The sequence below is a fragment of the Poecilia reticulata genome, linkage group LG1 (assembly GCF_000633615.1).
Source record: "Poecilia reticulata strain Guanapo linkage group LG1, Guppy_female_1.0+MT, whole genome shotgun sequence".
Taxonomy (NCBI): Eukaryota; Metazoa; Chordata; class Actinopteri; order Cyprinodontiformes; family Poeciliidae; genus Poecilia; species Poecilia reticulata.
This window is the reverse complement of record NC_024331.1, coordinates 2,940,368-2,956,709: the sequence shown is the minus strand read 5'-3', so window position 1 is coordinate 2,956,709 and position 16,342 is coordinate 2,940,368. Positions and strand designations below refer to the sequence as shown.

Here is a 16,342-nt window from a genome sequence, read left to right as displayed (position 1 = left end):
CCCAGAACTTTGTCATCACCATCTGACAAAAATAAATATAAAATGATTTTTAAAATACCCTATTAGTGATATTTTTACTCATTTTACAGACAAATGCTTCTCAAGAAACAAAATAAATATTATTTAAAACAAAAAACAACAAAAAGTCCATCTGACGGAGTTGACWCAGAACTGAAGGTGGTGACAAACTAGTGAGTAAAATGAAAAACTTGATACATGTGAAGTAATGCAATTTATGTAAAATACATTAAAATTAATTAATTGCACATTTAAGTGAGATTTCTCAACAATTTCACTGAAAGAGTCACAAAAACTCTGATGGAGTTGACATCTGACAGAGTTGACGAAATGCCAAACTACCTCAATTTATATGATGTTATTCTGAAGGAGGCCATATTGTAGCTCATCAGGTCCATGAAATCCTTACATTATACCAAAATTAAGCTTTTATTTCACAAAATTTCATCACAGTTTTGAAAATTGTCACTTATGGAGTTGACACATCATGGTTGTGACAAGCAACTTAAGAATAAAACTGAAGAAAAAACTAAAGAATAACACAAGCTAACCAGAGCTAACTAGCCCGCCTAGCAAAGGAAGAGAAAGGAAGAGGTCATGGGGTCCTCAGAAGTTCTGGTGCCCCCCAATAATGCCTGATTTTTTATTTTATTTTTTTACATTCTTTTCATGTCTGATGGTGTTGACAAAAACAAGGGACAAATTTCAACGGAGTTGGAAAATATCTAAAAATGATTTTTAATTCAATTTATTGATACTTTTATAATTATTTATATACTTAATTGTCATAATGTATAATTGTTGTATTTCTTTAATTGTTTTAAACTCTTATAATGTATTGAGTTCTGCTCCTGGACAAGGGATTTTACAGGCATCATCCACCGACTACAATGTTTGAAATAAAAAAAATATTCAGCAAACACCAGGAAAACATACATTGTTGTGCTCACATGACCCAGCTTAGTTTAGTCAGATATTTGAAAAAATTATATTTTGTGTATATTTTATTCAGATTTTGTGCTTTATCCGTAGGACCTGTTTTGTCCCTATTCTCAAGAATCACTGGTTTTTGATTTTGATTATTTTTAATGAATGCATTAACTTTCTGTTTGCGCAACAGTATCAACTTATGCTTAACGTAAGTTTATTTGTTTTAATATTGCGGTACAACTGTTCAGTACAGGGGCGCTCAAGTCCAGTCCCTGAGAGCTGCTATCCTGCAACTTTCAGATGCTTTCCTGCTCCCATTAACACACCTGAATCAAATGAAAAGCTGGTTAGCAGGTCCGTTCAGAGCTGATCCTGGTCTGTTGGAGTAAAGATACATCGAAAAGTTGCAGGACTTCTCGAGGACTTGACGTGAGCACCCTCGGTTTATTATTTTGTTAGCAGCTAAAGCTAGCCAAGCAGGTGTAGCACGGGGTGTCGGCTGGTTAAACGAATATTAAAACTGTCAGAAAGGCCGTTTGAGTTAACAKTATTTAGCTGCGGAGTCGTTTTCTTGAAGTTTTCGGCTATAGATGGCATAATGGGGAGAGTGGCTGTGCTGGACCGGTGGTTTGATCTATGCGAGCAAAGCTAAGCCAAAATGTTTTTGTCTCTATAAATAAGAATTATAATAAATAATGACATTGGCTGACTCTTTTTTTCTTCATTAGTACTTCATGTTGGTGACTGAAGCCTGTTATGATGACTTCARCACATTTCTTCTGACAGGTTGGTAGAAGAAATCCTCTCCAGAATGCTTCTATAAGCTGASTAATTTCTATAATGCCTAATGTCTGAGTTGTGCTCATGGTAATTATTTCTGACATTTTTATGCTTTATGTTGTAGGTGGTAAAAATGCTCTMCAGGGTAAACCGGGTGGACAAAGTATTTTGGTGGGTCTGGTTAGTTTTGCTCACTTCTCTTTAAAATCTGTATTTATTATCCTAATGTTTCTGCTATTTATCCTGTTGTTCCTCCAGGCTGGGAAAACCAGGCATTCTTCTGTTGGTTCATGTGCTTCGTCCTACAGCCAAAGGCCACAAGAAGAATCCAAAACAGCTCATGTCAAACTGTGGACTATGTTTTCAGATATGTGCAGGTATGTGGTTATTCTAATGATTCTGCTTTGTAGAAGCACTTTCTCATTGTCTTTGTTTGCTATSTGAATGTAGCTGTGCTACTAAATATATTTAATAATTTTTATTATTTGTCTTATCATTATGTCCAAGATGCAGGCCAGCGTTTAAACCTTCCTCATTGCTGTGCAACCAGGACAGCCCATTCTCCTGCATGTTGGTGAAAACAAGAGCAGCACYAAAGACACTTCACAAGATCATCCAAGGTAGCTTTTGATGAACTTTGAAAGCACWCTTCACCTTCAGTACAAATTCCTCTACAACCTCTGTACATTAATCCAGCCTACAGTTTTCAGCATTGATGTGACTTGCACGACAATTGAGGAGTTTAAGATCYTTGCTTTTACTTTACCTGATAGGGTGGACACTATTTATTATGATGATCATTTAAATGCATAGCATACTGTATCAATAAGAGGATTTGTTTTATGTTCTTCCAATTAATGACTTGGTTTATTACAGTCCCTGTGGCAAGCAGTTTTCTGCATGGTCAGCATTGAAGGCCATATTGTCTTTGAGAGAGTCCAGCCAACATTCCAGACAGGACAGTGTTGTCCATCTTCATCTTCAGCCTCCAATGAGGCAGCCAAGACTTTGGTTCATTCAACGGTAAAACCATTCCTGTATTTATTTATTTATTTTCACAATGACATGGTTTTAAAGCAAGTTATGATTAACATTTGACAAAGGTGGTGATGTTTTCTCTTCACGTAATTAAAAACAACTTTATTTATATATTGTACCAGCTGTATTCAGAATGCCACACTATTTATATTTTCAGGAATTTTCCCACTTTTGATTTTGGCTTTTAGTCCCTCCATTGCGATTGACCCAGAAAGGGGCACAAAAGCCGGTCATGGGAAGATGGTATCCAAAAACACTGGAAAGACCATTCAAAAGAAAAAGTGACAGTCAATGTTCAGGTTTCCACCTTCATCAAAAACCTGATGGACTTTGAGTGGCATCTCATTCAGGTTAGTTGTTGTCCTTTTCTTTTCTTTGAAATATTTCTGTTTCCATATTATTTAGRATCTAAATTATATTGTCTTTTCTTTTTCCATGTTGGACGGTGCCTTCATCTGCATCTAATAAAGTAAGTGTCACTTGGACTCTTGAAAACCATTAATAGTTCACATTTTAATACTCTGTAAATTCTAGAATTCCACATTATTTCAGCCATGTTGAATTTTAGATTTTGGAAGTAATTTTTCTTTGATTTGTTTAGTGATAACCAAAGCATGGATATTTCTTTAAGAACTGTGTTATGTTCATAAGATTGTAGAAATTAATGAGTTAAACCCAGTTTATGTCGCTGTAAACTGAAAGTCTTCAATTTTTATTCCAGTGTTAGTGAAACTATATATTGACTTTGAAGGCCTATTTTTTTTTTACCAGTTCTCTGAGGAATGGTTATGTGTTATTTATTTTGAATGTTTGAATATACTGGAAATATGTGGTTTGAGTGGTGCCTTTAAATAAAAATTCTGTTCTGACTGTTATCACATCCTCTTCTGTTATGTGAAGTTCTGATTATGCATTTTAGAACCGCACCAATTGTAGCACTTCTAAGAAGCTTACACTGGGTTAGGTATTAATGTTCTATCGTAAAACTAGACTGTACTGTACTAATATGTTTTTAGACTTTAATCAGTCAAACCGATTTGCTCAGGAATATATTAAATATTTGAGTGAACCAAAATATTACAACTAGATGTTACCTCACTTAATATATGTGTTTTGGGAAAGCCCAAATGAGTCAGGTGTTCTCCCGTGGTTATACTAAACCTGGACCAGCTGGCAGCAGGCGAGGGGAGCTGCGTGTTAATACAGCGGGAGCAGACGTCTCTGAAAACGTCGGACAGATATTGCAATTAGGTGATGCACTGATGAACCGAGCAGAAATGTGAGATTTGTACATCTACATTCTCGCCTACAAACATTGTTTAAATCATGTTGTGTCACGGCTGCTAAGCAACACAACGCCGAGGTGGAGGCTAGGCAGCTAGCTGAAGGCTACAGCTTCTCTCTGCGATGCTTTGCCTTCGCAGGACCCCGTTTCCGTAGACCGGGTCGTTTCTCAAGCCCAAGAAAGAATGAGCTTGAAAGGATGCAGACCCTGAATTCGGACACAAAGCTCTAGTGGTCTGGAACACTTATTTTTATATATTTTTTTGCATGTATTTTTTGTTTGCGTCGTTTCTTTGTTGTATTTGTTTTTCTCGTGTTTGCTGTGCGTTTGCACCTGTCGGCCACCGTAGTATTTTAACGATTCTGTATTTTAGTTCTGCTGGGCTCCATATGGTTATGTGTATTTGTCATCAGTTGCATTGTGATCACTGTTATGTGTAGAGTGTTATGGGATTCCCCGGTCTGACTGCTGACTCCCACTCACATGTGATGGACCTGTCATGTGGGCGAGGGATCAGGGGAGCGGGAGGACCTGGACCGATGCTGACAGAACACCGGAAGAGCGGAGAGTTCAGTGTGTGTTATTCAGTTGAGTGTAACGGTTTGTTAGAGGCGCAGCTGCAGCCTCTTATTTCTAATAAACCCTGTTGGCGGTACTACGTCTGCGGTGTGTTGGCGTCATTACAGTATTTACTTACAGTACACCACTTTAAAAGGTAATTACAGAATTGAAAAGGTAAATGTACAGTAAAATACTGGTCTCTACAGACGCCAGCATTTTTATTTTTATTTTTACCGTTTTTCTGAAAGAAAGGTAAAAAAAAAAAAAAAAAAAAAACTATTGTTAATGTGACAGAGCTGGGGTTATGCTGTTACATAAGCTGAATGAGCACACGGCGCTCTCATCGCTTACTGTGCAAAAAAAAAAAAAAAAAAAAAAACCTGGCGTCTGTAGCTACCAGTATTTTTTTTATCGTTCTTTCAGAAAAACGGTAGATTACCGTTCTTTTGAAAAAACGGTAAACTACTGGCAGCTACAGACGCCAGTATTTTACCGTTCTTTCACAGAACGGTAATCTGCCGTCAGGATTAATTACGGTACAGCTTCTGTGGATTTACAGTAAACTTCTGGCGTCTATAGCTGCCAGTATGTTACTGTAAATTTACAGGATTATTTCTTAAGAGTGTAGATACGGTACCTTCATTTGCTATAAAGTCCTCTATATGTCAAATATGACTTAAAAGAAATTTGACTTTGTAATTTAACAACTAGAAATTGGCCCTCTGTCTCTTTAAAAGCTTCTGCTCCTTCTGAAACTCCATCTTCAGGAAGACATCACAACATGGCTCCTCTATTAGCCCTTTAGCAGCATTTTTACCAGTGTTGCTCTGAGAAGTAGCTCCTAAAAAGAGCTCAGTTCCACCAGATGTTTGCTAATTGCTGCTGGCCAGTCAGTAGGAGCTGAGCAGGGGAGTCGCAGGGGAGAGCTGTTCTGTGAGGCAGAAGCTTGGAAACCGCAGCTCAGAGGAGGAATTTCATCTCCAAGGCGGCACTAGGTTCCTCCAAGTGTTTTGCACTGCTGAATGGTTGCCATGGAGATTAAAAGATTTCTCAAACGTGCATGAAATAATTACGGCAACACTTCAGGTATGTTTTTGATGAAGGAATAACATTATAACATGGTGTAAAGCTCAAAATAGTAAGTTTTACATAATGCTGTCCCTTTAAATGATACAGCATAAATGAGATAAAAATGGATAAGAATAATAAGAAAAATATTTTGACTCAGATGAAATATCACAGTAAAAGGTGACTGTGACCATGGGGAGTTCATATTTTTACTACTTTCTATTACCTTCAGGTTCTTCTAAAAATCATAAAACACCTACATATTACTCAGATGTGGGAGCAGTGATCCAATGATCACATTACTTTAGCTCATGCTAGGCTATGCCGACGCTCTGTCTGCTCTCATTCATTTGCCTCAGTGTGCTAAGTGCTTGAAGTTGCTGTCATTGGAGGGAGATTCAGGTTACTGTGTGATTCAGGTCATAACTGACTGCAGATGTAACAGGATTTCATGTTTTCGTACAATATGTTTCATTTTTGATTTTCTTGTAAAATGTATTTTCGCTAAAACACAATGAGAAACGATACAGTAGCAGCTTAAGCAAAAAGGACAAACTTAAGCAAAGACTCAGTTGGTGATATCATTGGTCCACTTTTTCTAACTCTAAATCGGCATCCAATAGGATCAGCTGCCTGCTGTTGGAGGGAAAGCGAGAGCTAAAACCTGGGAACCAGGACAGGAAGTTATTTTTAGTCTATTGTTGTCTGTGAATTGTCTTAGCTTGTTTAAAAATACATTTTAATCTCTGACTATTTGGCCTGCTTCAGCACAGAAGTACATAGAAGTAGGTTGGGATTGCATCAACAGTTATGAAAGCCCTAAATATTCTTTAGCAGCTTTGCTATCCAACGGTCAGACGTAGCTTACTTCTGCGGTGTGACATCTGATATCAAAGCTGCGAACGAAAACACGGCGAGCCACCCTGCACTCTGATCTAGATACAAATCAACCACAGCACAGTGTGTATCAGGAGTGCCATCAGCAGAGCGCTTACAACACAAACGTTCCAGGAAATCTGTGACCTCAGGTTTCCGTTGTGCTGCCACATTAAATCACTTTGTAGCTTCATGCATTTTTCATAACATGAGGTTTCTTGAAGCAGAGTTCTTTGACACTCTGGGACTACTTTGTTTCGAGTTGTGATAGGGCCGCTGCTGTTTTAAGGCTAGGAAGGTTTCCGTACATCTCCATCACACAACCAGGAGAGTAAGAAGTAGACAGCTGATAATTGAAGGAAAAAAAATATATAAATACTGAACGTGTTTTAGATCCCTGCCACCAGGAAATCCAGATGACTGGAATGTGAGCGGAGTTGAACTGTTTCTGTGAGTTCTGCTGGTGTTGGTGTGGGTCAGGATCTCACCTCGTTCTTTTCTTTGGAGCGAGGGGCGCTCTTTCCGTTGCCGGCCGTCTCTCTTGCCGGGACCACAGTTATCTGCTGTACTGGCATGCTGCTGTTTCCAGGCAACGTTCCGGTGCTACTCCCACAGCGCTCCCAGCATTCCCATCATGGATCGCCTCCCCGCTCCTGGACCGGAGGCTGCTGCTTGGAGAAGACCAGACGCCGGCTGCCGGATTGCGCTCCCTTATCGACCCAATCCGGATCATCGGAGGGATGGAGACAAAACGGGATCAGGTCACCGAGGCAACAAGGACAGTTCTGAGGATGGTGGGGTGTGAGGTCGTCATGGCTACTGGGGAACTACTCAACAGTGTGTGCCGTTCGCTCCCCTTCCTCCACAACCCCCTCCACTTCCAGTAAAGTGGTAAACAAGACAGCAGGGACGGCGCGTGTTGTTGTGACGCGTGGGTCTGTGAGCAGTCTGTGGCTGTGAGGAGGTGGCGGGGCTAAGGTCTCTGTCGTGCTTCCTGTATAACTGGCATAAGGTTCACGAGGATTAAGGCTTAGACTAACCCCAATCTGCTCCTCTGACCAGCGGTGGAGCTAATAAGCTTACACAGCTTGTTCACATGGACAGCAGTCTCTCTCACACACACACACTGCTCAGACTCCCTGCGGTGCAGCAATATGCTGACAGACATTAAACACCTCCGTCCTCCTCCAGGTTAGAGCGAGGAATACAGGAACATCCAACCGGACACAAAGTGAAAAATCAACCCGATCAGAGAGTGCTGCTGAAGCGTGTGAGGATGATGAAGGATGATGAAGGGTGGATCCTGTTTTGCGACTGGCTCAGGTCATGAGGATTGTGACTGACATAATAGGAACGTGGGAGAGTTAAAGGGATGGCTGACACAGCAGTGGTTCCGGGGTTGGGAGGCATACACTGTCCCAAAAATAAACAGATGTAAACATTTTCATAGTTTGCCTTTTACAAATGTTACTAGTTGTGAAGTAAACCTGGGGTTCTCAAACTTCATGTTCAAACGTCCAAACTGGATATCGAGGAAAAAGTCCGGAACAACTGGTGATGAGTAAATCACTTCTATTATTTTCTTACAACCCATTGGTAAAATTTATGTTTTTTTTTATGGTGAGAACTGTTAAGTTTTTGACCTGAAGCTGCTCTAATGCCTCACAGTGAACTGAAATGTAATTGATTAAAAGGGGAAGTATCATGTAAAATTGATTGAGCTTTACATCTTTGATCACGTTATAATGATCAAAGCAAAAACATATCTGGAGTGTTGGTCTGATTCTTTGTTGCATGCTTGAGAAATCATTTAATCTCCATGGCAACCATTCAGCTGTGCAAAATGCCTGGGTGGACCTAGCCTACAAGGACAAAGCTTCTCCTCAGAGCTGCAACTTCCAAGCTTCCCCATCACAGAGCAGCCCTCCCACTCAGCTCCTTCAGACTAGCCAGCAGCAATTAGCAAACACCTGCTGTAACTGTGCATGTGCTGAGCTCGTTATAGGAGCTACTTAGTGCAAAGCTGGTAAAATGTTGTTATATGGCTAATTGAGGAGTGACGTGATGACTTCCTGAAGGTAGAGTTTCAAAAAGACTTTAAAGAAACGAAGTACCAATTTTAAGGTTTTAAATTATGAAGTCAAATTTCTTATAAGTCATACTTCATATATGTAGCATTTTTATAACAACTGAAGTTTACAGTTAATGTGTGATTATTGTGCTATAATCACACATTATAGCACAATGTGTGATTGTGCTATAAAATGGCGCTATGTGTCTGAGAAATATGTAATGTTGTCCCTTTAAGACATTTCTGCTTCACCCTGATCAACTTAATCACTTTTTATTCGCTTGCTGCAAATTCAAAGTAAAAAACACTTTGTGAGTCTGATTTCCTGAACTAAACCATTTCACCTCCATTGAGTCATAAAGCAAGACTTGCAGTTTTTCTTTGTTTTGTTTTTCAGTTTTATTTCCCAGTTTCTGTTCTTTTCTTTCAATTGTATTAGGATGTCTTATTAAAAGTACAATATGATAATAATAATAATAATAATAATAATAATAATAATAATAATAATAATAATAATAATCACATGGCGTAAAACAGCATCTGAAACTTATGACTTTAAGACATATGAATTAAAGAAAACCAAAGTTTTTTTTTGGAATCACCTCATTTGTGCTAAAACTTTACTTTCCCTTCTGTCATTGTTTTACTTTTGGCTCTTTTTTTTTTACAGAAGAAATTGAAACAAATTGTGTTTCTGACAGGCTGTTGACATTAAAGTGCTAAAGATCTATTTTATTATTATTATTTTTACTGGTTTTCTGTGCGTGTGTATTTTCAACATTAGTGACTCTCTTCAGATTTGCAACCTTTTTTCTGTCCGTGTAATTTCCAGGACAAAAGCCCTCCGACTCTACAGTGCATGCTTACAGACACGTCGATGTGCAGAGACGCAAAATGACAAAACCCCAGGAAGACAAAAAGAGAAGTCTGTGTGGACTCACTGTGGTTTAATGCTAAAAAAGCAAACCCGCCAAAACCTGTGGTCACCGACCGCACTAATGCGCTTTGGTGCAAATCATCTCAGCACATCAGCAGCAGAGTAACAGAACAGGTATCAGAACCTTAAACTTTAAAAGAACAAAAAATAAATAAAATAATGGTTTTACTTTTGCTTCCGGATCCTCAAAACCCCCAGAATTCAGCGAGAACTCAGCTATGAGTTCAATCGTCTGTTTTAACACATCGTCACAGTGAGTCACAGGTCCCCATAAATAATTAGAGTTAATACGACGCCACTTAAACTTGACACCTTTTGATGTCAGTCAGCTCTTCACAGCCTTTGCAGCAGTGTCAGAGAGAGGAGGGCAGAAAGAGGAACGCAAAGCAGAGAGTGCAGCCGCTTTGTGATCAGCCGATTCTCCCCCGTGACACAGCAGGTAAGTGTTTAACTCTGATTAATGTGAAGGTGGGACCTCACCTTTGTGCAGCGCTGCTGATTTCAGTGTTGTGACTGTGAACACACAGCCGGTGAGGAGGCGACTCCGGCTCCATGGCCTCTCTGATAACCCAACTCGAGGCGTGGACCATCATGTTCTCCATCCTGGTTTTTGCGCTCTTCACACTCGCTGGGATGATCAGCGAGGACTGTCCGCAAACTAAAGGTGAGGCTGCAGGGAAACACACACGTGTTGAGTATATGTGTGTTTTTTTGTTTCCCCAAACCCCCCAAAATATCCAGACCCCTGGCAGATTTAGATTTAATCTAAATTCAACCAAGAATAGTTTTTTTTATATAGGAAATGAGATAAGCAAGTTTCAAAAAACAAAGCAATGTACAGCAGCAATACTGAAAAGAAAACGTTTTAAAATGTGTCATAATTTCCATTTTGTTTAAATAAAGAAACAGATAGGAAACAATTTATATGGAAACATATTCCTTGGCGTCAAAGCAGCCAAACCCTTCTCATAACGGCTCACTGTGTTTCCACTGGTATTTATTTTATTTATCTTTGGTGAGGACTTTCCAGGTCATTTTACATGACATTTAAATTACTTATAGAAATATGAAACACATCGGTAAAACAAAAAGGTAACTTAAATCTAAAACATCCGAGGGCATGAATATTAACTATAACTTAAAGTTACAGTGTAATAATAATACATTTTGTAGAAAACTAAAACTGAAAAAAAATCCAACATATTAGGTGAAATCAGCAAATCATGCATAATTTAGGTGGATCTTTAATAAAAAAAAGAAAAGGAAACGCCTGAAACTTCAAAATGAATTTTGTTTTTTATGGATATATTTTGTTCTTAAAATTTATTTGTTGACAGGCATAAATAAATTGCCAGAAGTTCATGTAAACTAGCCTGAACAGTACTTCACAAAAAATAAGTTAAGTACAATTAAAACATTGTCTGCATGTTTTAATTTGCCTGTTGCTTTGCTGTTGGCACATCAAATTTTCTCAACTGTGGGGAAAAAAACATATTTCTACTCTAGTAAGTAAAAGTGGCGATGTTAGGGCAGGAATATTGAGAAAAACAATCTAGTTTGTGTTGTTAAAATGTGAATATATGTGTTGCTGTACAACATTTGGTTTGGTTTGGCTATAAATTACTAATAATTGCTGCAGGCCATTCAGGGAATCTATGATGGGTCTGTTTCAAATGGTTCATCTTTTTTTTCTTTCAGTCAGCAGCAAACATAGATGACATGTTCATGGTTTGACATTGCAGCTTCAGCTACGTGCAGCATTAAAGTGCTGATGCATTTTATTGTTTTCTGATATGATAGTTTGAAAAGTTGAAGATTTGCTGGAAAAAATTTTTTTGCCTAATCTCAGAAATATTCAAGAAAAGATAAGAACATTTCTAGATTTGAAAAGTCTAGAAAAACCTCAAGAACTTTGAATTCGGTCTCAACTTTTTAGAAAAAACTTGGAAATTTCTGAGTTTGAAAAGTAGACAATTTCCTAGAAAAAAAAAATCAAGTTTGAAATAAAAAAATAATTCTAGAAAAAGCATGGACATTTTTGAGTACTTTTAAAATAGAATTTTCCAAGTTTTTTTTCTATAAAATTATTGATGTTTTGGTAGGAATTTCTTTCTGCCATTGTCTACAATGGCATAACATGCCGTCGTAGTGAAAAGGTTAGAAAACATTACAGTCACAACGCTGCGGCTGTACAGAATACAACTGAGCTGAACACACATGGAAAACTCAACACACCTGCTGGCGCCGATGCCCAATAAATGTGCATTTATTCACATTTATTGCAATGAATAAATATACATTTATTGCATCTATTCACTGCAATAAATGTTTCATTGCAGTGAAGGCAATAAAACATTTTTTTTCTACCCGTGTCTTGTTTGAAGGTGCAGCATGAATTAAATGACAGGAAACAATTACAGCATTAATTGTTTGACTGCACTCACAAACAATAGAACTGTGAATATGAATATTTCCTTACATTGTTTGAAACCAAGATCCACAATAATATTTAGTAAAGCTATTTTAAAAATGGTATAAATTCATTTGTATGTTCAAATTCTTAAATTTACTGTGACATAAAATATGGTTTTACTTTTTTTTTTAAATTATTTTTTACATTTTTATTTTTTTTTATTTTTTTAAAGGAAAGCAAACAACATCAAAAAGACTTTTTTCCCCTTATTTTTGCAGAAAATACTGAGAGAACCAAGAGCCAGGAGATGTTGGTGTGACTCAGCAGCTAATGCTCAGCTTGTGAGAAAAGCTCAGCTTGTTCCTGGTGTGTGGTCGTGAATCCTTATCAGTTCATAAAAGCGGGCCTGCAGGCCGACCTCTGAACATGTGTGTGTGTGTGTGTGTGTGTGTGTGTGTGTGTGTGTGTGCGCGCGCGCTTTGTTTGCAGTCTCAGTGTAACCTGCTTCCAGGATGAGGCACAAAGGAGTGGCCAAATTGTTCAACTAAAAAAAGCAAGAAAGAGACACGTGCTCAAACTAAGTGGCTCACAACAGCATCGCCTCGCCGCTCGTCCTGTAGGATGTCCAGAGACAGCACCAGCAGATTCCTCTGTGAACTTTGAACCTGGAGAACAGCCTGTGTGTATCTCCCATCGGTAAGTCCAACAACAACAAACTAACAATTCTTATTTATTTGTGAGAAAAGTGGATATATCCTCAGCTTACGGAGGTTATAAAACAAACTCATGTCTGAAACAAAAAGGTGTGCTGGTCGGACCTGTTTGCTGTCAAATAGTTATGAAGGTGTGACTTGTTCACGTTGGATATTCAAGAGCTGAACCTGTTTGCAAACAGGCTTTAACCTGATTATACCTAACAGTTTGAATGAGTTCAGGGATCAAATATTTATGCAACAGGTACAGTTCATGTGGCCTCCTTTTGCTTGAAGTTGACTTTGGCTTTTTATTAAATGTTTGAAGCGTGTCACTTGGTCAACATCAAAAGGCCGGTTCACTACAGACAGGGAAGCTGAGGTGTTGTACTGAAAGTTTACGCTGCCGAGAAGTTCTGACCTTGAAATGTGTCACTTAGTGGAGTAAAGTCTGCTAAAAGTTGACACAAAATGTGTTTTCCTTTTATTAAAGCAGATTATTCCCTCAGTTCTGCCTCGACTCTTACACCACAACATCATTCTGTTTCTGAACTTTGTCTAACTTTACTGCAATGAAGTAATGAGATGTAAATACGCTGCTGAAATGTTTATGGATACATAAAGGTTTAAATCAGCAAGAGAGGTTTTAAAATCTTGCTTTTCAAACCAGGAATGACTATTTCTGTCAAACAGTGTACACAATACACAGCGTTTCTGAAATTAGACCTCGACGAACTAGAGAATTCTTTTAGGCCCTCTGGTGGAGAAACGTGAGTCTGGTGGAGAAACGTGAGTAGTGCAGTTTGAAAAAGCCCCATGTCATGCACAGTAATTGCCAAATGTTTAACCAAAACTTCATTTTCTCATAGTTCATATTGTTTGTACAAATGAATGTGAAAAGCGTCTTTGTAAAATTGTTTTTAAAATATCTTCTTTATTACAAAATGTAAGTTTCAAGTAATTTTTTTTGTATAGAACATGGCAACAAGGCAGTTGTCTTTATGTTTCTTTATGATAGAAACATAAAGATTAACTGCAACAATCACCTCATTTCAGCTTCTATCATATCATAAGCACAGCTGGAGCTCTATTAGAGTCCAGATAAAATAACTCAACCTGATTTAAAGGGGCATTCTGTAAAATCGACTTTTTTGAGCATTCCATCATGTTTTATTATTCCCACATTAAAAACATACCTGGAGTGTTGCCCTGCTTCTTCAGACTAGCCAGTAGCAATTAGCAAATACCTGGTGGAACTGCACATCAGCTGAGCTCATTGCAGGAGCTTCATCTCAGTACAAAGCTGTTAAAAACATTGTTAAATAGTTAATAGAAGATCCATGTTGTGATGACTTCCTGAAAGCGGAGTTTCAGAAAGAGCAGGAGTTTTTAAAGAGACAGAGGCCCAATCCACAGACATTCATTCATGAATTCAATTTTCTTTTAAGTTAGTTCATTGTGCTATAAAATAGCACGTGTCTGATGAATACATTATACTGACCCCTTAAAAGCAGTCAAATCTTCCTGGTTGTCTAAGCGACACAGAGACATTCTGTGATTATTATTGTTATTAATTCTGTATCTTATTGTGAGCTTTGATTCAGTTTCACCTCATGCTCTGTTTAGGCAGCTGTGTAGATGGAAGTGCCATTCTCTGGCTTTGAGCTCACCTTCATCATCTTAGCCTTCGTCATCTTCTCCCTGTTCAGTCTGGCTTCAGTCTGCATCCAGAAAGAGGAAGACCCAACAGGTAAGCATAGATAAAAACCGCCACAACAAATGTAAACCTGTCTAATGCAAGTTATGACTACTCTCTTTCAGAAGATGCTGCATATGAAAACAAGAAGTTAAAACAACTAGTGAAGAAGAAGCAGAGAGAGATCACCAAACAGGCTGGACAGAAGGCTTAAAGCTGGGATCAGAGCTGAACTGGGACTGGAGATCAACTTCCTGCTTCTCTGTGTTTTATGTAGAAGTTAGCAATTTGTCTTTGCCCAATGAACTATAAACTCCCCTCATTAAAGGGGCAGTGTTATATAAGATGGACTTTTTTGAGATTTGCATCATGTTATTTTCTAATCAAAAACATAACGTGTTGCCTTGATTCACTCATGAATGTTTGAGAAATCCTTTAATCTCCCGTGGCAACCGTTGAGCTGGGTAAAATGTCTGTGTGGACCTAGCAATGCTTCCTTGGAGTTGCAGTTTCCAAGTTTCTACCTCACCCACTCAGCTCCTTCAGACTAGTGGCCCAATGGACAATGCAAGGCTAAAGGAATACAAATGACCTCAACACAGAAGAACAGTTCTTTATGGAGCCTAATTAAAGTGAACAACAACCAATAAAGACAGCAGATGGAAAAAAACGGAAATGTATACATTTTGAGAAGGCAAAAATATACCCAAAATTATATGTAATTCAATTCATCAGCAATGGAAGGAATAGCCATTCAAAGCATTTGTCAAAAAAATATTCAAAACTTTAAAATAAATCTTCAGAGTACTTGCTACGCAATTAAGAAAAAATAAATAAAAAATACATTTTCCAAGCAGCTGTTATGCAATTCAAAAATTCAAAATTATAAATGTTTGACAGTTTCATAGTCTCAGATTTTAATTCAAAAAGTTTGTTCACGACTTTGTTTCAGAATTATTTGTGGTTTTATATGTTTTCAATGTTCCTAGTGGTTCCCTGTATTTTTGAAAGTTCAGATGTGTTTTCCCAGGACAAAAGGGAATAAAGAAGAACAGCGTGGTATTGGTTCAGTTAGGTTCGGTTCAATTTTCATTTGAAGGTAGATTTAAAAAAAGAAACCTTGACCAGAAAATAGCCAAAACAATAAACAACACTTCAAATCCAATCTTTAATTTAAATCAGCTGACTGGTAAACACTAATGAAACAAAAATACACATTTTAAAATAACTATGCAACCAGTTCAGATATCATGAGGCTTTTAATGCAGCATTCCTTAGGAAAACTCATACATTTAACTGCGCAGTTACCGGAAGTAGTTCAAAAATATGCTACTTCCGGTTAACATATTTATCACAAAATGAAATCAAAAATAAAATCTGAAACTCAAAATCAATTAGGCAACATAGCAGAATAGAAGAGCACATCTTTTCAAATTAATAAGTGTGCACAATGTCAAGGTCCAGTGTAAATATAATGGTTAAATTGATCCATTATTACAACGGAGGACCGCGGTCGTGATAGCAGCGACTCAAGAAAATATTTTAAACAGCTAAACTAAATAAATAAATAGTTAATTAATTGATAACATAAATGGGAAAGATAAAAAGCTAACCGCTTAGTGAAATGTAAAGTTATATGTAGCAATGAATATGAAGAGTAATCAATGAAATGCCAAATCCAGCAGCCACAGCAGCAGCCAGACGCCTAACATGCAGACAGCCCCTTGTCAGATGACTAAATGTTCTTCCAACAAGCGGTGACAGCCAATCCGAGAAGACATTTCACGTGACATTTGGTGGTTTCTTTTTTTTTTTTTTTTTTTTTTAATGTATTTCAGTAATATGGATTACATAAGCATATGTTCAAAAGGGTTAAAACAGGAGCTATAACTTTCTGCAGGCAGTTTCCTCTTGTTCTTTTTTTCCTTCTTCTTGAGATTCATTCGCGGTTTGTCAAAAGACTCCTTACCGCCATCA

At 37.9% G+C, this 16,342-nt stretch overlaps 1 protein-coding gene and 1 long non-coding RNA gene across 9 annotated transcripts in view; one reads left to right on the top strand and one right to left on the bottom strand.

The window, feature by feature from the left end:
- marchf1 (G patch domain-containing protein 8) overlaps positions 1–7,145 on the bottom strand; it is a 30,570-nt gene extending 23,425 nt beyond the window's left edge. For both annotated transcript variants that reach the window (XM_008399352.2, XM_008399440.2), the window contains exon 1: positions 7,045–7,145. In XM_008399352.2, coding sequence (XP_008397574.1) covers positions 7,045–7,131 — 87 coding nt within the window. In that variant the 5' untranslated portion in view covers positions 7,132–7,145. The remainder of the gene's footprint in view (positions 1–7,044) is intronic.
- LOC103458368 (uncharacterized) lies at positions 5,640–15,035 on the top strand. Of its 7 annotated transcripts, none has more exons than XR_532580.1 (9): positions 5,640–5,698; positions 9,460–9,678; positions 9,763–9,817; positions 9,890–10,003; positions 10,092–10,228; positions 12,256–12,343; positions 12,467–12,673; positions 14,296–14,419; positions 14,491–15,035. It is a non-coding gene; the product is annotated as an uncharacterized LOC103458368 (long non-coding RNA). The 7 variants fall into 7 exon arrangements; XR_001776833.1 differs by lacking the exon at positions 5,640–5,698 and adding an exon at positions 8,038–8,110; XR_532584.1 differs by lacking the exon at positions 5,640–5,698 and adding an exon at positions 8,514–8,634 and having other exon boundaries at positions 9,904–10,003.
- The last annotated feature ends 1,307 nt before the right edge of the window (positions 15,036–16,342 follow it).